At 41.7% G+C, this 24,023-nt stretch overlaps 1 protein-coding gene across 5 annotated transcripts; it reads right to left on the bottom strand.

Annotated features, from left to right (window-relative positions):
- Positions 1-7,976: 7,976 nt before the first annotated feature.
- Positions 7,977-22,772, bottom strand: cdca2 (cell division cycle associated 2). 5 transcript variants are annotated; one of them, XM_054611492.1, is made up of 15 exons: positions 22,476-22,772; positions 21,804-21,987; positions 21,354-21,490; positions 18,987-19,152; positions 18,433-18,587; positions 17,828-17,983; positions 16,547-16,676; positions 15,604-15,941; positions 15,026-15,077; positions 14,846-14,920; positions 14,334-14,470; positions 14,009-14,071; positions 13,692-13,760; positions 12,438-12,603; positions 7,977-12,182 (listed from the first exon to the last, which is right to left on the bottom strand). In XM_054611492.1, the coding sequence occupies exons 2-15, from the start codon at positions 21,985-21,987 to the stop codon at positions 11,245-11,247; spliced, it is 2,766 nt and encodes a 921-aa protein (XP_054467467.1). In that variant the 5' UTR covers positions 22,476-22,772; the 3' UTR covers positions 7,977-11,244. The 5 variants fall into 5 exon arrangements, with proteins under 5 accessions (XP_054467467.1, XP_054467466.1, XP_054467465.1 ...); XM_054611491.1 differs by having other exon boundaries at positions 14,009-14,074; positions 22,476-22,770; XM_054611490.1 differs by having other exon boundaries at positions 13,692-13,763; positions 22,476-22,770.
- Positions 22,773-24,023: the final 1,251 nt, after the last annotated feature.

Genomic DNA, 24,023 nt, shown 5'->3' with positions numbered 1-24,023 from the left:
GTTACTCCTGTATTGTGGAAAAGGCAAGTCTATATAGTGTGAATTGATGAGAACAGAAAAACAAGACCTTATCTTATGGAAGTGACACAGCTAAAAGGAAAAATGGCAAACGCTGCCTCTCCAGCTGATGCCTTTTAACTTTGTCAACAAATGAAGGAAATGTGACTGTTGAGTGGAGCTGGGGTTCAGTAGCAGTCAATCTGTGCCACCAGCCGTGCAGACAACATTTCTGAGTTCCTGTTTTTTTTGGGCGATGACTGGAGTTCTGCGCTCCGATAGCCATGCAGTGTCCAGGCCCGTTCTTTTATTTTTTTTGTCCGTGTGAAACTAGCAAGCTTCCTGCTGTGGCTGGCTGGCTGCCAAGTCCCCAAACACCCCCCAACCCCGACCCAAACTGCAACTCCAAACCCCTCCCTTCCTAAAAAAAAAAAAAAAAAAAGCGCTGAAACGTTCAACGGAAATTTCCAGGGCCTGTCCGCCAAAGAGCGTGCCCCCACCCATCCAGTGACCCCCACCACCACCATCCAAACTGCTCCTCCCCAACCTCCCTCCCTGTGGGCCCTGCTCCCTCCCCTGCCTTGGATCCAGAGGGACAGAGAGCAGCTGGAAGGTGAAGTGCAGCTTGCCGGCGCTGAGCTGAAAGTCCGGCCAGACACCTCTCGTGCTCCCTCCGTCTCCGCCTGTCTGAGATCTCCCTCAAAACACCACCTCCTTCACTTGAACCCCAGAAGTGCCTAAGAGTGGCGCAGAGTGCTCTCGTACACCAGACTTAAGCGTTGGAGAGACAGGGAGGGAAATGTGGAGAACTACTCTGTTTGACAAATCAATTGTCCTGCTGTGGTTAACAGTCGTTTTAAGTGTATGTACATCTCAAGCAAGGGCCTCTGACAAGGCCATTAAGATGCACAAATAGCTCTGACTTTAACACTATTAAGTACAGCAGAGGGGGAACGAGTCACGTAATCGATAGCGCTCAAGCTGGGAAAACCCCTGACACGTCTGTTTTATTAGTGTTTTTAGTTCTCAAGGCAAGAGTCATAGGATGGCTGTATTAACTAAGGTAGATTCTTCTAGATTTCAAGAGAGACCTGATAGCAAGAAACTGTCACAGCAAGACAAACATGCAACCAACATACAACATGTCTAAAGCAAGACCACCAACAAAATAACACAACAAAATGAATTAAAAGCATTATAAGAGTCCTAATAAAACACCAGTTAGTTAAACTTTCAAATCCAGCCTGAGGACAGTTTTCAGTTCATGACATTTAAAAGGTGCATTGAACCTGAAAGAAGTTCAATGCAAAAAATGTTTACACATGGAATATATTTAGTTGGGAAATCATTGATTGGATTGTGTACTGTAAGATTTAAAAGGGAGAAGAAATGTGAAGTAGTTTGGAAGCTTTAGAAACGTTATTAACTAACTATTATTTCTTTGTAAGGAAGTCCATCGAAGTCTTTGCTAAATAAATGATGACAGTGATGAGTATAAAATGCATAATTCGTTTGAAAGCGCAACAGACTGTGAAGAACAGGGTTTAACTGCATAAATGGTCACTTCTGTATTTTTCTGTAAAAACTGCAAATACACCTTGTTGGTAAAATACCTTACGTCTGTAAAGTTTCTCTTTTTTTATTTTATTTGCAAGATTTTGTGTTCACTTCCTTTTTCTACTTCCTCCCTCTAAAACACCCCCACTTTTTATTGTAGTCCTGATCTGTCTCTGGAATCACGAGCCATTGCTCAGCTTTATTACTCACGTACGGCCGCCTAATTCTTCTGGTTTTACTCCAAGGCACTACCAGCAGCAATTAAAAAAACACCAACAAACCAGACAAGTCAAGACAGCAAGGAGAAAACAGGGAGTCAATCAAAGTGCTGTTCTTGATCCAATGAAAGTGGAAACAATTAAGATGGGAAGTAGGATAATCAAAAGACAAAGAAGAAGGCCTTTTTTTTTTTTTTTTTTTTTTTTAACTTTTCATTAGAACTGGAGGTTTGTTGTGTTCACCCTGCTTAAACAGCATCAAAGCACACACAAAAAAGTGAATCTATGACGACACAACTGCACCACAGCAGCCGTATCACATGACGCCTTGTTTGGCTGTTCAGTATTATCCAGACCTCCCACATTACAGGCTCCTTCCCAAGTCCAGGCCACAGAGTCTTGGAGTATATGGGATCTCTGCAGCGTTCACAGAGCAGGATGCACCACAGACAACAATTCCGCCTCCAGGACTCTCTGGCACACACATTCCTGTGGGCCTGGTGGTGGTGGTGGTGGTGGGGGGGGGACTTAACCTCTGGAGCTCAGCAGGCTTTGTCTACTTCTCCACACCCCCACCCGCCCCCATCTCACACAGGCTACCCCCACCTTTTTTTTTTTTTTTTTACCAAGCGCTCGCTTACACAACAAGTTTTTTTTTTCTCACACCAGAAACGGAACATGAAGGCCTTCCTAATCAATGCCATTAAGAGTCAGGAGCGACAGTTATGTCAAAAAGGATACGTTGGTTAATGGGAGAGTGAACGCAAATGATTTGATGCCTTAATTTCATCAGTGTGAGCGATGCTATATATATTAAAGAAAGAAAGAAGAAATCAGTTTGGTTCGCAGTCATTAATATTAATGATACCACTTTCAGATTACTGCAGGGTAATGGGGGCAAAAAAGTGTACATTCCCATGAATGATGAGCCCTCCACGGCCGCCGTAAATTGCATTACAGAGGCAGTAATGATCGGTGTTGTTGTTATGTAAACTGCGTTGAATCAGTTATTCATTCAATACGGACCCTAATTGAATAATTAGATCCTTGTCTGTGTAAAGACATGTTTGTCGTCCCCCCCCCCCATCCACCCCCCACCCACCGCGCTACCAAGAGGCAACAGATGGAGCATGTTGGGTAATCATATTGATGTAAATTAAAATCAGGGATTATCCTGAGAGACGTGGAACAAAGTGACGTGCTTATACATATCACAGTGAAGGTGATAAATACCTGCAGTCCTTCGGGGTAACAGTATCTCGCCCAGGTGACAGTGACAGAGGGCTGGCTGTGTTTTTTCATATGGAGAAAGACAACAGAAAATGCTGCGGAGAGTGATGATTATATCGCGTCTCATCCATCCAGGTTTCCCCCCCCTCCCCTCATACATTTCCTGACTGGAACAGGCATCTGCAGGGATGGAGTGGAGGGAAAACTCATGGCTCAAATTGTTTTATAGCTTTTTTTCATATGTGGGACACATTTCAATAAATGTATTGGCTGATATGCATGGATATCCTAAAGGGGATATATAGTTTGTATTCATAGCGATGTTTTTTTTTGTTGCCTTGTGCAGGTTGCCTTACAAATTGAGATATAAGCACCTTTTACATTTTGCTAAACTGAATTTCCGGAACCCACTTACACACCGGGTCATATACACAGTGGCAATTTAATATAAAATACATTTTTACATTTGAATATTTAGATATACTAGCAGCGCGGCTTTATATGGCAATGTAAGGGCTGCTAGTCTATTGGTCGGTGGGTCCAACACTTTGGTCCAGACTGAAAAATGTTGTAGTCTTACATGGTCCCCAGAGGATGAGTCCTACTGACTGATGCCCTGACTGCTCCTCTAGAGCACCATGATGTTGACATTTTGGATTTTAAGTGAAATGTCTCGACAGCTGCTGGATGTATTGCCAGGAAATTTGGGACACACATTTACGTCCCTCTCAGATGACTTCTTATGATGTTGGTTATCTTTTGACTCTTTATTAAGTGCCATCGCAAGGTAAAAATTTGAATGTGTCGTATAGTTTGGTTTAAATACCAGCATAACTAATGATAAAACATTAGCTGTGTTTGTGTTCAGTGCTTAGTAGCACATGATAGAACGCTAAAAGGCTAAACTAGAATGAACATTAACGTGGACATGAACATGGTTAAACATCAGCATGTTAACATTGTGATCCTGAGAAGGTAGGCAGGCTGATGTTAGCACAAATCTTTGATTTAAACTAAACAAAATAACTCACATCACACCAACATTATTCATAACTTACACCACTGCCTCACAAAGCTGTTAATTATTATTCTTAATGCACACTAGCCTTTTAAGCGAAGCCTCATGATATGCCACCATGTGTTTCTCTGCACGTATTGTATTAATGTCTTCTCACCACCACATGTCTGTTCTCCCGTACAAAAAATAACCAGAAATGCAAAAGCTTAGATGTAACTTTCAGCTCTGACCATCGTGACAGGAGCAAGTAACAGCCAGTCCACACAGAGGCTGCCACAGAGCTTCAGCGCCAGTGAACTTCCCTCTTTTGAGGTCATCAGTCCAAGTAACTCAACTTAACCCCGCCTTGGCAGATACTCCAGCCGGGCCCCCGAGGCTTTGAGTCCTTCCCTGACCCACAGAATCACAACATCCCCTTTTTTTTACTGCAGCGGAGGCCTGGAAGTCATCACTGATACTGGCAACAAACAGGGAGCTCTGAGGTCATCAATAATGAGTCCATTTACTTAACACCGACCCAAACACCTTCTCATTTATCATGGCTGACAACATGTCAGCATGACCCATTGCTCAAAGAGGAGCCAGCCAGCCACTGCAGATCGTGATCAGGTCACCTCTGGGTCTGAGAGGGCTTTAGAGAGTAGATTGATAAATAGAAAACACTCAGAGTTAAGTGCTGATAGCTTCACAGTCATGCTTGTGCCGTGACCATGGGCTTTTTATTGCAAACGCCTGGATGCCGCCTAAGTGTGTGCATGGATGTCAGAAATTCTTAATACCTGGATTATACTCAGTAGAATAAAGTTGTAGGCGGTGTATCTTTTAATACCCTTTTAGTGTATTTGTATCCAGGTGATTTGAGCAAAAACTAGACTTCTTGGCTCTGTCAGGTTGAGTGATAATGTAATTTTTGCCCAATGATGCCAAAAATAAACTGCCTACCCCAGCTCTATGTATTACTGCTTCCATTAGGTTCCATTTCACAGGCTATTTGTGCAGTGATTAACATTTAACATTTTGACCATTCTGTCCCATAAAAAAATATCAGCCTGTAAAATTCTGCACAAGATTCTGTCTTGAGAGAAAGCTACACTGAACTGTCACACTCTGATATCTACTATATCTACTGATGGAAGACACATTGAAGGAAGAACCTGAATGAATGCAGGCGATTCCTAAAGGGAACAGAGGTTCATTGAATGATCTGATGACCACCAACACCTAAATACATAATGAGGGAACATCTTTTGCAATAGAGAGTGCAGAGTAGAGAAGAGAATCTATTACAAGAAACATTGTGATGGTTCTTTGGAGGCTAGTGATGGCCAAACACTCTCTCCATGTTAAACATATCTTATTCACTTAATAATTTATTATGATAAACTCACAGAAAGTCACCCACTACACAACTGTGACTTGTGTAACCTGTGTAACCAAATAGTCTAAACGCAGGTCCACGTCTGGTAGCGTTGTGTACTGTACTCAAAGCTTTTGTAATGGTCGATATGAGGAAAAAACATTGCAACGTTTAAAAAAAGAGTGTTTGGTACAATATCTCACTGTTACATCTTTAGTTGTTGACATATTCATAGCTGAAGAGGCAAAGGGTTAATGAAGTCACAGGGGCATACATACACAGCTAATACAACTGGGTGCCAATTAGTGAAGATTAAATTACAAAAAAACATATTGTCTAACTTATCTTCTGTGTTATCTAGCCATGAAGATAGTTAGTTGGTAGTTTGGTTTAAATCTGTTTTATTTGTTTTATTTATCCTTCCTTGTATTCTTGTAAATGAATGTTTATCCTTTAAAAAATGTGTGTGCCTTGTAAAAATATCTGGTTTATGAGTGCAAAAACATATTTTTTTCCTAAGTTTACATTTTTTTTATTTTTTTATAGCTAACTCTCTGAGGTCGCTTTGCAGAACGAGTAGCAGCTGCCTTCAGTGCCCTTCAGCTCGATGCTCGCACAGTTGAACACAGAGTTGAAGATGAAGCCTCCCTTCAGGGATTTCTTTCAAAAAACAGCAAAAGTTCTGGTTTTCCAGTTGCAGTGGCAGTCTGCCTCCTCTCTCTGGAGACAACATGTTGATGATGTTGGCTCAGACCGACAGGATTCTTGATTCTGAGCATTGAGGATTTAGACCAAAAAGTGTGTTGGTTCTGTGTCAACTGAATACAGGGAGGGAGTGGGCCTGGTGCTTTTCCCAGCATGCAACATTTAGAGGGGAGGGAAACACCCTGGACAGGTCAACAGTACACCGCACGGTTACACAACACACAGACAACGAGGGACAGCTCACATCCACGCCCAGAGGGAATACATGTTTTGTGGAAGGTAATGGAAACTCATATGAACTTTGGGAAAACATGAATCCACAGAGACCAGATTCAAGTTCCTATTGTGTTCCTATTGTGTTTTTCAGCAGTTGCAATACATCTGCTAACATAATATTGGTCATAATTGATGATAAAAAAAATACACACTGGAGGAATTAAATACCCAGTTATGTACAAATATATAAGCAATTGTGATCACAGTTAATAGTTCTGGGGGGAAATAAAGGAATGAACGGTAAACATGAGACATTAAATCCTAGTTGATGCTTCCTCTTAATGGCGTCTGCAACTACTAGAGTGTTAAATGGCTCAAAAGCATCATTCATTTAATGTCTGTGTCGGGGGTTTCCCAGCAATATAGAAAAGTTACATGTTATCATTAGAACTTTTTGTTTTAGAATTTTCTCATAATCTTCTTAACGATCCAACCAAACCTGTGATAAATCCCACATTTCCTAAGAATGGATGTTAAACATTGATTCAATCTTTTACCCAGTATGAGTGAATATGTTGGGAGAGTTGACGTTCAAGCAGACACTACTTTTCCTCATCGGAAAACTTTTCAGTCAAGACCGTATCGAGTTTGGACATGCCCAAACATTTAGGAGATTGGTACAGGTATGTTAGTGGGCAGCTCTCCGTGTCCTGTGTCTAACCGTACTGTTTTCCCTTTGCACTTTTTTTTTTAGACACAACATCATTCCATGTGTGTTCAATTACAATACGTGATTGCTAATACATGTAAATGTTTTAATCTGTATTCTTGTTTTTTGATGAATGCGTCTGCTTCCAAACTGTTATATGATATGTAATTGTCCAACTGATCAGGCTGCATTGGTATGCGCATAATTTTCATAAATACATGAGACTGTGGTCAAGATAATTGGCAGCCTCTTTCATCTGCAGTGTGGTTAGCCGGAACTAAACAGTGTTGTTAGCACCTGTGTCAGAGAAGTCCTATTTAGCATAAATCCTGTTGCTTCCCGACACAAACAGGATGTTATTAGTTTTCTCCTCCTCCTCCTCCTCCTCCGGCCTTCCTCTGCAGGTGTTTACAGATACGGAAAAAACCTGACAGTACTTTGAAAAATCCACTTTACATTCAGACATAAACTAACATGATGGCACTCTCCTTATAGGACAATAAAGAAAGCTCTCTAAAAAACGTCAACCCATCTGGCCCAAATGAAATGAAATATCTTTTGGAAGATGTTCATCTATGACAAAGCGGTTCTGGCTGCTCAAGATGAAACAACGCTGTAATCTGTAGGCGACACTGTACTTTGTTTTTGTCAGAATACATTTGTTAACCTGCATGACGGTGACTAAACTGTGACTGATGCAGCAGAACAAGAGATATCCTCTTTTCAGTAATAAGTATTCTTGTCAAAACATGCCTTCTACATCCACAGTGTGTGGTCGGGATTCTGGGAGAGTAATGTGTGTAATGCTATATGCTAGTAGCAGCAACTAATGTAGTCTCGAACTGCTAGCCTCAAACTGAGGTCGATAAAAAAATAATTTTTATTGTTGTCTTCATCATCACTAAGACTGACATAGACAGTAGTTCTCCCCAAGACCAGACTTTTCAAATTGGTGGAATTCCCCTTTAATGTGACAGATATGAGAAGTATTGCACTAAATGCAGGTTAAACTTGAGGCAGATACAAACAGATCTGAAGAAACATGTTACAAAATGACAGAGGTAGAGACCACCACTTAATGGATTGATGTTACAGATGTACATTAATTAGCGAAGCTTTGGAAAAGCAGCTCGGTGTGCGTTCAGCAAGCCGTTTACAGAGATGTGGAAGTTACTGGCAGTGAAGGCCTATAAAAATGTCCTCAAAGCCAACTTCAAAAGCCTTATATAACTTAAATAAAAAGAACGTATTACTGAAAAAAACAACATTTAATTAATATTGTTCATGTCCCAATGCACCTGCAGTAAGATTGATACCTCTAAATGTTTCATGACCTTGTTCTACTGAAAAGAAAACACACTAAACTGGCAATCTTGATATTAAGTAGATGGAAAAACTAAAAGATGGAATTTAGAAATGCACGTTATTATGCTAGAAAACTAAAAAAGACACCAAGAGTTCGAAAAAAAAAGTAAAACTTTCCCACTACAAAATGATTGCCGCCGAAAATGGTTCAAGTACAGCAATCGCAATACAATGTTTTGTTTATGAACGTCAGATTTATTCCCCGAATAACTATAAAGCATTCTTCAACTAATAAAAACTAGAAGGGCAGGATGCAGTGAGGCAGCTGTTTGAAGCAGGTCTGAGCCAACCACAGCTGTAGCACAGACACACTGAGACAGAAGAAGCAAACGGAGAGTAGCTGGAGGATCTGGTGTTGCTGTCCCGCCTTTGTTTGTTGCCCTCCTCCTGCTGTCTGTAGCTCCGGAGGAGAGCTGTGCACAGCTTAGAGAGCGAGCCTCCGAGCATCAATAATAGAAGGCTCACAGCATCGAGAGCAGAAAAGACCGAGGCGGCGAGACAACTTAGTACCATTCAGCTACTAATTAACTAATTGAAAGAAGAAAAAAAAGTCTCTAAATCTGGCAGTACAAATAACTCATTACGCTGCTTTGTGTCTGCGCAGAAAGTCCTCATCCGTTTTAAAATGAGGCGTAAAATCAAGTGTATCCTACAGCGAGCGTGAAGTCTTGTGGCTCAGCCTCGTATTTGTCAACGAGATCGATGCTCTCTCTTATTACCGGCAGCAACAAGAGCCCATAAAGACTGGATTTATTGTTGACTTCTTTTTTGTGTGTGGAGGAGTTGGATGGGCTGTAGGTGGTGACTCGGGCCCCTGTAAGGTCAATCACATGAAGTTGTAAAATGAGATGTAACGCACATTCATAAGGGCCCTGAGTGGAGGAGGACAGGGTGAGACAGAAAAGATGTAGAGGAGGGAAGCTTCAGTGGAAAGAAATGGACTACCATTTTTTTTTTTTTTTTTTTTTGTCAGTCCTCCTCTCCAGCTGTCAGCCCCCGTTCCCTGTCCCATGGGGGGTTGCCACGGTGACAGGAGGCCACATGTCTTGGGGGCGTCGTTTTGGTCAAAGGACCCCATTGTTCTTGTGTTAAGCCGTCTTCACTATGCCCGTCTGCCAGGGACAGGGGCTTCGCCTTCACACCCCACACTCTCTCTCTCTCTCACACACTCACACACACACCCACCCACCACACACACACTTAAAAACAGCCCATTCACAAAGACGCTCCCGGTTACAAGTTTTTAAAATCAGTCTGTGGGATAAGACACAGACCCAACATGAGCACATGATGCTGTGAAAAAACAAACAGGAAGCACTCAGGCCTCAGGTTGTTCTTATTCAGAAGCAGCAACAAACAAAAGCCCCTTTGACACAAATAAACTACTAAATGATTTCCTCTCCTGGTGATAGCATCACATCACTTCCTGTAACTTCCTTCATCTCTTCATAGTTGAGAAAGTTGCCAGATGAATCACAGCCGTCTGCAGCTCCCTATGTCCACCACTAGATGGCACAGTAGCCCCACCGCATTGATCCAGAACCCTCGTGGTGACTATGACTGTCCATCAGTCTCCCGGTGGGAGAGCAGAAGAGACCTTGGCTCACTGAGAGCCAGAAAACCTCTGGTGTCCTTCAGCCAAGTGCCTCTGACTGGATGTTAAAAAAAATAAAAAAAAAAAGGAGCGAGTCAATTACCCGCTGATGGATAGATTACAGCCATGCATCATTCCAGGAGCCAATTTTCCAATGTGAACTGAATTTGAAACTCAATTTATTACCGCTCTCTCCGACAGATGGATGGAGCCGGTAAAGAGGAGCGGATTGTGAATCTCTGACTGGTTGGAATCTGGAGAGGTCAGAGGTCAATTTCCTGCCAGACATTTGGCTGTGTTCAAAATGTAGATGAGGTTGATAATTTATGAAGCGACGTGGTTTATGTGAAAGGAGAGCTGCTGTACTTGAACTGAACTGACCACACAGCTGGTTTCTTATCCGGATGAATCCCTTTCAAGTGAGATTAAATCATCCGTTTAAATGAACACAATTTGATTTAATGAGATGTCTTTACTTGCAACCAAAGCATTTAATCAGAATAAGAGTATATAGCAAGGTACATCTTGACATTCCAGGAAAGTCACTGAGAACACGCAAACTTCTTTCTGATTTGGTGCAACGTTTAAACCAATTTCAACCTTATTCACATATTTAAAAACATTCGTTAAAAGATCAGGTAATGTAATGGGACGGTGACCTCTTCTGGACATTTACGTGTATGTCATCAGTTTAAATCACTGGGAGGGGGGAAAAATAAGAAAAAAAGAGGAAAAACTCCAGCAACCACAAATAAACAGAATTGTTTGAGCCTAGCAATTAGATTTCTGTGTGTAAGGCAGAATCCCCCCCGTTACTATTCCATTATTATTATTATCCCTTCGTCCTGCCCAGCCTTGCATGGCAGGTGGTGAATGCAGTGCAGCCATCTTCATCTATCCACAAAGAGCAGATATTGACTTGGAGATGCTCGATCCAATGACTTTGGAGAGCGGGTCTGAAGATGCTCTGTGATTACCAGCTGAGTGCTTGGATATTGATTGGGAGGTGGTCAGCAGAGATGATTGGGCTCACAGGGTTTATTGACTGGCTTGGTAAGCGGAGAGGAAACTGGCTACAAATTACTGGTCAGCTCTAATAATTCACAGGGAACAAAGGCATCGATGTTTCAGCAAATACAAAACAATCAGTCGGCTCTTTGGAAAATCATTCCAATCTAATCTGAAACAAACAGGATTGGTAGGTATGAAGATTAGATGAATCTATTAGTCATCGCCCCTTTAGTCTTAGTTCATGGTCATGTAGTCGGTTTTAAAGTCTCACGAAGCGTCGTCTTGTGTCTCCTCGGGGAGTGAGGCTGGGACGGGTGGAGCGGCGCTGAGCCGGCGGCCCCGGGTCCTCCTGCGGGACTCTTTATTGGTGTCAGGGGAGGTCCAAGCCAGCCAGGCGAGACCTGCACTGTTGCTGCTGTGCTCTGCGTTGCTCTGGTTCCTCAGGCTGCGGCGTACCGAGCGCTGCCCTCTAGTGGCGACAGGTTTGAACACATCTTCGAAGTTAAAGTCAGCCTGCCATGGGGCGAGGTGTAGGTCGGCTACACCCGCTTCCTCCTGGCTATCAGAGCTTGACCGGATGTTTTCCTGCTGGCTCGCCGCTCGGCCTCCCTGTTCCTTCTCCTTCTCTGCTTTGTTCTCCTGCTCATGTAGCACTGAGATGTTTACAGAGCTCTTCCTGACCTTCATGGCTTTTTTCTTTTCTGTACGACTCGTAGTGTTGTTGGATTCTCCACCTGAAGGTGGGCAGTCTGGGGTGGGTGCATCCAGACTTTCATGGCATTCTAATTTCCCATCAGAGTCTGTGCAGAGTGCATCTGTATCTGCTTCTGCAGGAATCTGTTCATTATGTTCAGTGTCTTCTTTTCCTTGCTCCGGTTCAGTGCAGTTCAGCGGGGTTTCGCTTGACGCCTCGAGGTTTGTAGTAGTAGTTTGGTCATCACAGAGCTCCTCGGTGTTTCCTCCGGTCTGATCCAGAGTCTGATCCAGAGTCTCCTCACTGAGCGGGGTATCATTAGCAACACCGACCTCCTTCTTCTTCCGTCCTCTCCCTCTGACTCTCGGCCCAGACAGCCTCCTGCTCTTCGCTGTCGTACTTTCTTTACTGGAGTTTGGAGATGTGACGGAAGAGTTTGTCACAGCGTGGTCACCTGTCGCCTGAGTGTCGTTAGCCATCTCAGGGTCCAAGTGGGTCTCATGATTTGGGGCTGTAGGACGAAATGAAGAAAATAAAAAAAGAATATCAGGGAAGTTGATTTTGCAGTGATCAATTCTGCCAACTTTTCAGGTATCAATAAAACATTTTGTGAGACAACCAAATATTTTGAAGGGTTGTACGTTATGGAAAATGCACATAGGGGGAAATTTTTTTTTGTTATTAATATGTTTCTGCATAGAAGCAAAACCCATAATTGACTATCAATACAATAAAGACAAAGCTATAACCTGCATTTTTTTTTTACCTGTGCAGCCCGTACAGGGAACTTGCTGTGCTGCTTCAGTCTGGCCGATGAGGGCCAACCTCTCAGTGATGGGACTCAGGTTGGGGTTCTTGGAGGCGTATGCCCGAGAGCCGTACAGGGAGCGGTCCACGTCCCTGTTCCATCGCCGCGTCGCTGCGGCGGTCCTCTGTGAAGAGACAGCCTGCATTGTTAGACAGGTTTGTATTGACTGAAATTTGATAGCACCTCATTATGTCATCCTCTGTAATTACATTAGTCTAATAATAGTTTTTGTGTAGAAAGTTTCTGTGGCTGATTGTGTAGTTCTCAGAAGCTGTGGATTTTTGAATTAATAATAATCATAATCACAACGAAAACCTATAATCACAGTTTATAGTAGAGCTTTACATTCCTACAGGAGCGGGGGAAGTTTTACCTCTTTTCCACAGCATCATTGTGTCCAAATAAATAATGTATCAGGATACGCCTTTTGAGATGTAGCATTTCATTTTCAGAGGGTATTAATTCCTATTTGGTTCGTCCTCTTATTACAAAGGTCCCGTCTTACTGACACCTTGTGCTTTAAAGTGGATCTCTGATTATTTACACACTGCTTTAATCTAATCTCTACCCACGTCATTCTGCCGAGTGAAATAGCAGAACTGAAAGTTGTTTGGCAACGTGGCGAAAATAATCCAATTTATACCGAAACACAGTCCTGACATGGAGCCTGTATTAAAAAAACAACAAAAAAAACAAATACAAAGCTGTCAGAAGACACAACAGGCTCCGTAAATGCACTGTTGCAATGTGAGCTACAGTAAAGGGAAGCTACAGCATCCAGACTGCCTTCAAACAAGGTGTTTGAGGCATAAGGGGATTTATTGTCAATTACAAACTACCTGCTGTACTGGATCCATGTCCATCCACAGCAATGTGTGTAGTTAGCAGGAAGCACAACTCTCACTGTACTCATCTAGACTCATCTAGACTCTAGAAGTCTGGTGATTTCTCAAGTGTTTTAAAGTGTAATATTTCATAATAGCATTGCCATAATTAATAAATCCTGTGGTGAACATGGTAAATGTGTGGTGTGAGTCATATGGAGGAGTTACACTGTAGCATACACACACAGCTCTTTTCCACAACTCAGGCAAAGTAAGTTGTAGTTGGATTGCCATCGGCTCCGAGACGGCCTCCCAGAAAGAAATGTCTACAGATCCCTCAGTGGAGCCGTGGAAAGAGAAATCAAACGAGCAGACTCAGCCAACTCACCTTCATCTTCCCAGAGGCCGACTTGGCAGCGGAGCGCGTCGACCTCTTCACAGGTTCGCTCTCCTCTGGCTGCTGAGGGGGACACAGTGTTGGCATGAGGATACATTATATGATTATATGTGTCTCTGCCACACTCTCTCGCAAACATAAAGTGGATACCCTCGGATGTGATTTAGTTCAGATCCAGTGGAATTAAACAGTAGATTAAATAGGAGCATGTTATGACCCCTAAATTATTAAAAAAAGACGTCTCGTCCGGTAAATGGAGATTTGCAGAAGTGAGATCAAGCTGAAAACAGCTTATGGTAATAGCAGACCTTTCTCTTTCTGCTGCTGGAGTGAGCTGGAGCCTCGCTGCTAGGTGCTCGCTCTGGTCCGGGCTGCTACGGAGGAGATTTAGAAGTTTTAGAGGATGAAATGATTTTTATCACAGTATGGGAATCTATAGAGGATGGTAATAATCTGGTGATGAACAGACTGTTACTGAATAAATGTGAAGCAAAGAGTTTGTAAAACTAGATCTTGTGAACCCACAATGATCTCCGAATGCAAATTTCCCCGCTGCGGGACTAATAAAGGATTATCTTATCTATCCAAGAAAGTAGATAAAAAAAATAAAAAAAAACTCTAACGATGGCAGACCTTTTTCCTTTGGTTTTTAGATTGGGCTGGAGCTGGAGCTTCCACAACGGCTTCATGTTGCGTTTCCTTCTCTGGTAAGGGTGTAGGCTCATCCAGGGCATCCATCAGAGAGGTTGTGTTGGGATTGGCCTCAGACTCTGAGGAAAAATGTATTACAGTTGAAATTACAGCTGTTGAGAGTTTGTCAGCCATAAGTAATACTGATTAGCTGGATAAGCATGGTAAATAACATCCAGCAGAGACTAAAGATTGGTTTAAGAGGACTTTGATATAGCGGACTCCAAATGACAAAGATCCTGTTCTGTCTTTGATACTTGCAAGCAGTGGTTTAACATGTCCAATATTTGCCTTTTTCTTAAGCCAACTTAAAATGAGTAACTTGCGGCGTTTGAGCTACACCCAACAAATGTGTCTCAAATGTGTCAGGAGACAGGAGAAGGTGGAGAACAGGAGAGATGAAGACACAAACTTAAGTGTCAGTGAAAGGAAAAGATGTAGTGTCGGTAGTTCACCTGTCAGAATCTGAGAAAGAGACTCCTCGTAGAAAGCAGCGTTTAAATTCAATGGCTGGGCTTCCCACGTACATTCTGAAATTTCCACAAATGGAGAGAGCCGTTAACATTACAGATTCTGACTGCGTTCTAGCAGAGACAATAGGCAATAACTGTCAGAGTAAATAAACTATAATCAACCTGTATTTCTGCTCCCCGCAGAGTCAATCTCCTCCATTAAAGGGAAAACAATCTAGGACAACAAAACACAAGGTTGACTGTAACACACACATAGTGGGGCATATTCAGGTTATTTTAAGTCACAACAAATATTAAACAACATCACTTATTCAGAATTGTATAATCCAGGTATAATCGAAAAGAGGAACCTTGGGAACACTAAAACTGTAGTCTCACACTTTTACATGTGTCAGTACTAAAAACCAAAAAAAAAACACACTAGTTTCTTGTGAAAATCTTGGAAGTCTGTAGTTGAGAGCGACTTGGATAGGCCCCTTTCACAGCAGCCATTTTGACATGTCATTTCAGGCTAAACACAGGTTTAATTAACATTAATTATGGCCCAGGCATTGTGCATGCTGCCAACCGAAATGGCCATGACACACTGAATAGAATGGGCCCATAAATATTGTTGTTAATTACACCTGTGTTAACCCCTGCTATGACATGCAGGCTATTTTCCTTGTAAACTTTCAATGTTGAAACAACTATTTTATGACATGTGCAGCATAAACACCACGGCGTCACAGAATCATTACCAATCCTTCTCCATCCATCCCTTCACTGTCCTCTCCCTCCGACAGCGCTCTACGGTTGCGAGGCATTGCAAGAGTAGGCGAGGCTCCAAACCCAGCGGGGCTGCAGAGATCCGGCTGTGCTTGTGTTGTTTGGGTTTCACTCCTCTGTGGTGTCTTCAGTGCTGAGCGCGGCTGTAAGCTCCCACCTGGTGTGGGGGCCCGGGCCGGCGTCCCCCCCTTCTGTAACGGTGTGCTGGGAGGCAGGTTCTTATCAAAGAACTCAGGAGAGAGCGGACCTCCAAAGCGCACCCTCTTTTTTGTCTTCTTAACCGTGGATGTCCCGCTGGAGTCATCCTCTCCTGCAAAGACAGTCAACCTTTTAATGCACAAATCATTTTTGTTGACCTCAGTACACGATGTATGAAGAGTCAGAAAGTAAAGTTATTTTTGCTATAAACTCTTGCTGTTTTATATCAAAAGAAACAGACTGATTACAAATGTATTTATGTTTTATCTATATTTGTTCAGGGTGCTTGAAGTTTTAGATAAGTATATTGATAAAGGTTTTTAGATATTGCTATGCCAGTTAGACAAGAAAATAGTAGAAGAAATGTAATACATACGACAGGTAAGATGACATATCTGAATTTAATAACTCAACTACAGATAATAATATACTGCATGTATAATTTCACTATATCTGAGATATAAGGACAACCTTATGTTCATTAAGCAGATATTGTTCCTATAAGTTTGACATGTTGCAGCTTTTCACACAACAAAAAAAAAAAAAAAGTGATTAACACAATTTCCTTTGTAAAAAATAAAGGTTTACACTCTCCTAGTATGCAGCCTGGATACACGGCATCAAAGGAACGCTGTATACCAAACCTCAAAGGCAGGCTTGAACCGAGATAAAAGGTCAGTTGCTCTTGCATGGCCGCTGAGAGTGTTGTGTGTTTACCTGTGGGCTTCATCTCCAACAGAGAAGGAATAGAGGGGATGTGGAAGAGGGGGGCAGGCCGGGCTGGTGAAGCGGCTGCAGAATCATCGGGTGGTGGTCGGCAGAGGCTTTGGAGTTCAAAGACATCGTCCTGTTGAGAGAGATTATGTGAGCCCCCCCATTCTGTTGGACTGTAGTTCAAGGCGCTTCACAGAGCAGGTTGTTCAGGGCGAGTGAACGGCATTGTGTATAAAAATCTTTTTCATCTAATAACCTCACTGAAGGTTTCCTTTACATTTCTCTCCTATATTTAAAACTGATTCCCTGACAAAATCATGTTGACAATGTCCAAACGTGTGTAAACCAACTGATTTGAATCACAGCTGTCAGCACTGATCAAAGTGACAAAAACTGCATTTCTTATAGCTGATAGATAAGCACAATGCTCCATGTGGTTCACCTGTTAAACACGTTAAATGTGGGGAAGAAGTAGCAGGAAAAGCTAAGTTAGCATTAGCAGTAGCTTGACTCAATAAGCGAATAAGAAACTGGGGCTGTTTTTTTTAATCTTACATGAAAGTAAGAACATGATTGTTGGAGTGGAAACACACATTCCAAACACAGAGGGTACTGTCAGTGGCTTTGGATAACATTTCTAAAAATGGTGCTTTCTGTTTTGTCACCTGCATGACCAGACATGTGGCGGGCGAGACAGCACTTTTTTGAGGAAAGAGATTGTCACAGTCCGATTATTGTAAGTCAGCCTTGTTATCACCTGCCGTGTGGCTGCAGTGGAGATGCGTATGATTACTGCTTGGCACCGTGTTTGAGACAGAAGTGTGCTCTACTGAGCCTGTGCGCAAAGTCCATTACATGTTTCAATAAGAAAAGCGTGCGCCTGGTTAGTTAACGTTACAAATGTCACTTCACTTTCCTTTGGCAGTTTAATTTTTTTTTTTTTTAAATCTGCTTGAATTCTTACTAAATCTGGTTGTGCTGTCAATTACACGACACATTTTCACTGGTTTCCTGGTTTGATGTTTTTTTCCATGTGAAGGTAAAGTCATTCTGTTACTCAGATGGCATTATCACAGTCAGGAGGCACTGTGCGTCAGAGCAGAATCACAAAGGTCAACAGGAATTTCTCTGTGATCCACTCCTTAACTTGTGCGTGCACATGTGTGTGTGTGTGTGTGTGTGTGTGTGTGTGTGTGTGTGTGTGTGTGTGTGTGTGTGTGTGTGTGTGTGTGTGTGTGTGTGTGTGTGTGTGTGTGTGTGTCCAAGTCTGGATTAAGACCTAACCTGCTGGTTCTTATCAGGAGAACAGGCTTGGAGCTCATGGTCAATGAGCAGGGTTGGGGATATAAGCACAGCTTGAGCCTCTTCCACAGTCTCACTGGATGTCAGTGGTCCTTGTGTCACAACCTGCATCACTGGTTCTTCTTCTTCTTCTTCTTCCTGTGGATATGATTCAGGGGTTCTCACTGTTTCATTCTGCTACACAGCACCACAACAGCAAGAAAACTACTACCACGGATACGGGAAATGCTATTTTTACAAACCGCTGTTTTACTGGGGTTTAGAGTGAGACTGAAATCTTAACACTTGATGTTGCACTTTACAGAAAACAAGTGGAAGCACTGAGTAAAAACAAAAACCAAAAAGATGGTATTATAAATAAATGAACCTCAATACCCAGCACTTAAATCAAACTTGCTTCTCTCGAGTGTTCCACTTTTTTTTGGATGGTTGTATTTAAAAAAGTCCTGTGTAGCACGGAGATCTAACATTCATAGAGGAGTTAAAAATAATCAGAGGATTCAATGGAAGGCAAGTACAGAGAGGGAAACCCTTTTAGTTAAATTATTAAAAGCAGTCAAGTAAGTACATGGTCAGAGTAAGTGTACCTCCTGCTTCTTCAAACTCAAGTGGAGGATAGGAGCGCTGGCCTCTCTAATCTCCACCTCACAGCCCTCGATGGGGCCCAGGCGCCTCCTCTTGCTGGGTATGGGCGTCATCATTGGTGGGTGGTTCTCCTTCCCTCCATAGTGGCTGTTCCTATCTGAGAGAGGTGAAAAAGCACCCATCGAAAAGACACGTTATATAAACACACATAAACAAATGGGACTTTGGGACACCTCAGTTAAATGAAGATAAAATATCCCATATCAAATAAACTTATCATAAAAGCACTGCTTGAAAAACAACTTGATCATAGGGATGGAGATAAACTCCCACTACAGCAACAAACAACTCGAAAAAAAACTGGCCCATTTAAGAAGCTGACCAAGTTCAGAGCAAACTACTGCTGGAAGATGTTGTCAGAGTCAGACTTTTACTGTGCTATTCATTCATCCACAGCTTTTGAACAGTGTTTCTGGACATCATAAAGAAATCCTACTGGCATAGACCCTTGTTGAGAAATGAAACTATTAATCCTGTGGCAATGAGACAGCCTCACCAGACAGATAATCTCTTGTCTTGATGCATCCTCCAGTGTTGCTGTCCCGCCTTGGCATCGGATCACAGACCTCACTCTCTTCCACATCCATCAGGCTCTGGAAGGAGGCCATCTTCTGCCTCAGCGTGGAGGCCACCCGGGGACGGAAGGGGCTACTTCTGACAAGCTGTGGGTTGAGACAGCAGAAACAAACATATCTGCTCAGTGATGCAGTCTGACATTACAGAATTACTCAGAGGCAGGACATCTATCACAAACTACTTCCACAAACCCAATTTGGGAATATTACTTTTATAAGTTTCCTGAGCTGTGCATCGTCTAACAGTAAGTCGCATGCTTCAGAATATTCAGTCATCACTATTCACACAAGAGTAGAAGAAAACTTTGTCCTAAAACTGCTAAATTTGTCCCCAAACTGATCCCTACATTATAAAGACTCCATCACCTGCAGACTTGAGAAGTGGTTGTTTTCCTTGTGGAAAAAACTGCACAAATTCCAGAGAAACTTCTTAAACGACCTCTGCAGCATAATGCACTCCGCTGTCCATCAGATGCTCACTGTGTTCTAAACATGCATAGTTTTGCCAAAATATGTCTAAATGCTCAGCTTTCTTATGAATCCTTAGCACAACCCATTTGTGCTCGTGAGCAGATCATGTCATTGGCTTTTCAATGAACACCTCTTCTGCTTCATTGGTCAGCAACTTCTTATCTGAAGCAACGAGTGAGCTGCTAGAGAAATATCTTGGAAGCTGTTTTCAAGCCTAATCCCTTAAGCCTTAATTATTTTGTCATAAACATTTCAACTAAATTTAATTGAAGCATAATTAAAAAGCATTGTGTGTTTCTCAAATGATCATAACTGAGAATATATGCTGATGTAAACAAACCTTTAAACAGCATTAGAAAACAATAATAAGTAAAGACTCAGAGGCTGTCTGTTGTTAGTCCGACTAAAAGGAAGTGAAGCATATTTTGGTTTGGGAGATACTGAGAACAAAGATGGACAGCAGAGAATAGTGAAGATTCGATTTGAAAAGTGTAAATGGATGTTATTATGGAATCAACAGATTTGAGTCATCCTGTGTTTTTGCTCACACTGGTATTTCCATTACAAAGAAGCCTGTGAGAGCCCAGCTTTCATTAGATCAATACTGTTTTCATTGAGTAATCCTAACTATTCATTTGTATTAAGTGTAATAGCTACTTTCACAATGATCATATGAGATAGAATTTAAATCTAACCAAAGGTGTTTCCATCAGACATCAAGGCTCCCTAAATTGGTCAGAACTTGGAAAGTGATCAAATGTGCAATAAGATTGTCTCAGATAAGCCTGTCTTTTCCTTTCTGATATTTCAGCATATTCAATTTTATATACAGTAAGACCACGTCAATACATTAGTCTGGCTCTACCTTGTATTGTTTGGTATTGCTAAGCGGGTTTATAGTTCATTGCTAACCTTCAATTGTTTTCTTTTGATTTCAGTACATTTAATTAAAATGTGTTCAAAGCTCTGTGCACTATGTTACATGACTAAGGCTGTGAACAGTTCTGTGTGAACACTTAAGTTATCCTCTTAAAATAATAAAATACTATATATAACATAAGCTGCTTGATGTCACCTGTGGCAGAATCTGTGTTTCACTGCACATGTGGTGGGCAAAAAAGCTTGAATTTTCATTGCCACAGCAATGCCCTGTACATAATACTGCTGCATTTAACAGCATTTGCCCGAAGTCATTCTGTCATTTAAATGGCACTGTCACAACGGGAGCTGCATCATTTCCTCTTCTGCTCTTTTCATTTGCTGCATTAAACTTATGTTGATGCATTAAGCTACTTTAGATATGTCCACTTCTTGGGCATGATACATAGACTGATGTCTGCATACAGCAGTTTAATGCTCTTTGTCGGGTCTGTATCTGGAGACAACAGCAGTAACCTTACACAAGCTAACACGTGTTAATCAAGTCGGACATGATAGCCTGTCAACCCCTTAGGTCAGGAAATAGTTATACTTTTACTGAAGCTGATACGCTTTAAAAATCTCAATACCTCACTGTATGCCTAAGGGATATTAATGTGTGTGAACTTGGTGCCAAATCCTATTGGCTAATCGTATCTCAAATCGTCTGTAATCATCTTTTGAAGCTAGAATGAGTCAAAGCTAGTTCTGTTGACAGCAAGTTCTTTATCTGAGAGCTATGTGAATATATACTGTAGAGGTGCAACACTGGCATGTATGTACAATTATTTCAATATTGATCACAGAGAGCCAACCAAAAGCCAGATACTGCCTCTCACATCATTAGGATGTGACAGGGGTGCTAGATTTTCTTAACTGTATCCCATGAAGGATCTCACCTCTGGGGTTTGGAAGGTTGGTGGAGTTTTCATCTTCTGTTGTGCCATGAAGCGGATGAGGGAGTTCGTCTCTGGGGAGCCGCGGGCTCCAATGTTGGACCTCCGTCGTCCCTTTATTTGTGCTAGACGAGATTTATCTAACACAAGAGGGAGAAGAAAACCACTTCAGTAACACTTGATTGGTGCCATATGCGGAAAAATAGAAACATCCCCAGATTTTATGCATTAGTTGTGTTGGAGAATGCATCTGTTACTGCTTTGGTCAGATACACTAGAGTGTAGAATGATTTAACATCAGTGTTTCTTTGTGGATGGTTTAAATGCCAATATTAGTATATAGGGAATTTCTCATGCTCTCCAACGGTGGTGGCCGAGCGCGGCTGAATGAATACAAAGTTAACAATTCTGTCAATGAAAGGCAATGCATCAAACAAAAGCCTGTCCTCTCACCTTTGCTATTTGTTAATGATGCTGGAGTAAAACTCTGCACAGAGATGCCAAACTGACAAGGTGTGAGCTCGGAGAAATTCAGGGACGCTGAGGTGTCATTTAAAACTGGAGGGGAGTCCACTTCTGAGGGGGACAGCATTTTCTCCATCTGATCTCCCTCGGTGTTCATCTCCAAGGTAGCCATCTGAATATAGACAAAAGGGTTAACATTACATCTTAAAACTACAGAGCAGCTGAACCACAAGAACATGAATCTCACTACTGTGAATGGATGACAACACCTGTAGTTCATTTATTTATATGTTCTTCCAATCAGTCTAATGCTTGAAGGCAAAGTCAGCTGACAATATTCATGCTTCCATAACATCAAAGTGATGTTACACTGACTTAAGCCGAATGCTAATAGAGTTAGCTTAACACCCCAGGTACCATAACAAGGCTAAGTTAGCATCAGTTACAGCTTAGCTTCCCTCATATGCTTCATAATAACAGTGTAACAACTAGCATCACTGTAGACTCCACACTGCCAGGGACGTTACTTTGTTATCAGCGACTATCACACTAAAGCTCACTGTTGTTTAAAGCTAACGTTAGCATGCTAGTCGCGTGTGCTAACAGTAGCAGCAGTGTGGTTGGTGCGGAGGAGAATGGAGTGACAACAAGGAGACTTACCTTGTTAATTTAACCTAACTAAAAGAGGCAAAGTGGCTGTTTCTCTTTAAATATATATATAAAACACATGTATGGACTAGTGTGTCATAAAAAGCATTGACATCTCAATATGTAATCCTAAAAAACCCCACAAACGTTAGAAGGGGAGAGATTCAAATTACGCTCCACGCCAGAGCCAGCGGTGACGTCACGTAAAGATCCCTCCGCCAAGAAAAAAAAAAGTTTCTAAACAAACGCTTATATGACTTCAAAACACGCGGTGTGCTATGTGGCTGCGTTTAAAAATGTAAAACTTGAATAACAACGACAACGCATTGTTAAAAAAATAATAATGTCGATACTGACTGAGAAACAGGTATCGTTCTGGGGAACTAACTTCCGTATTGTTGCAGACTGAAAGAGAACGGAACTCGTTTAATATGAATTGGCCAATAGAAATTCTAGATTAGTTACCACGTGACTCTCGAAAGTCAAAGCAGGATAGATAGATAGATAGATAGATAGATAGATAGATAGATAGATAGATAGATAGATAGATAGATAGATAGATAGATAGATAGATAGATAGATGGATGGATAGATAGATAGATAGATAGATAGATAGATAGATAGATAGGATAGATAGATAGATAGATAGATAGATAGATGATAGATGGATGGATGATGGATGGATGGATGGATGGATGGATGGATGGATGATAGATGATAGATAGATAGATGGATGGATGGATAGATAGATAGATAGATAGATAGATAGATGGATGGATGGATGGATAGATAGATAGATAGATAGATAGATAGATAGATAGATAGATAGATAGATCTATCTATATTTTTGTAGTGTACACACTACATATATATACACATATAAAAAATAAGGACATATGTACAATGATAATAACACCCGAAATTTCCCCCATGGGTATCAATAAAGGAATATCTATCTCTAGATGCAGCAGGGCCCCATCTGCTGTTGTCTTTATTGGAACCAAACAGCTCGAGCTCGCTGCATCCTTTTTCCAGTCTGTTGGTCCATGATTGACTTGATGCTCAAAGTTTAAAGTCCCTCAATCTGTCAGAGACAGGTAGCAATCAGCATTTTCTTGTTGGAGGTCATGACATACATCTATTCCTTTTATCAGACAGAATAGAGCTGTGGGTTTTGTGCAGCCAGAGCAGTGAAACGTATTAACCTTTGGGTTGATTCACTTGCTTTTTTCTTTATTTTTGAATGGTGAAGTTATGGTAAGTAAAAAAAAGCGATTTAAAACATAATCCAAAATGAAAGTCTCTTTAAGAAAGTCTCAAATCTAATGATAATAATGTTCAACCATAAATAAACACATTCTCCCATGGTTCACAATAGTACGACATAATTTACTGGAAAAACTCAGAAATCAATAAGCCCAAACAGGTGTGTGAACTATGGTCTGGTCTTGAAAAGCTCTGTAAATCCTGCCCACACACACACCAGTAACAAACAAACAGAGTTTCCTTCTTTTGTGAGGTTTTGAAATCTGTGGCACAGCTGAGTACACTGAGATCAGA

The sequence above is a fragment of the Anoplopoma fimbria genome, chromosome 13 (genome assembly GCF_027596085.1).
Source record: "Anoplopoma fimbria isolate UVic2021 breed Golden Eagle Sablefish chromosome 13, Afim_UVic_2022, whole genome shotgun sequence".
Taxonomy (NCBI): Eukaryota; Metazoa; Chordata; class Actinopteri; order Perciformes; family Anoplopomatidae; genus Anoplopoma; species Anoplopoma fimbria.
This window is presented reverse-complemented; position numbering and strand designations above follow the sequence as displayed.

Excerpts from the sequence above, each read along its gene's own strand:
- cdca2 (XM_054611488.1), bottom strand. The coding sequence starts at position 21,987 with ATGGCTACCTTGGAGATGAACACCGAGGGAGATCAGATGGAGAAAATG. Across the intron at positions 21,491-21,803 it reads ATCATTAACAAATAGCAAAG|ATAAATCTCGTCTAGCACAA; the intron begins GTGAGAGGACAG and ends CTCTTGTGTTAG. Across the intron at positions 14,471-14,845 it reads TCTTTCTCAGATTCTGACAG|AGTCTGAGGCCAATCCCAAC; the intron begins GTGAACTACCGA and ends ATTTTTCCTCAG.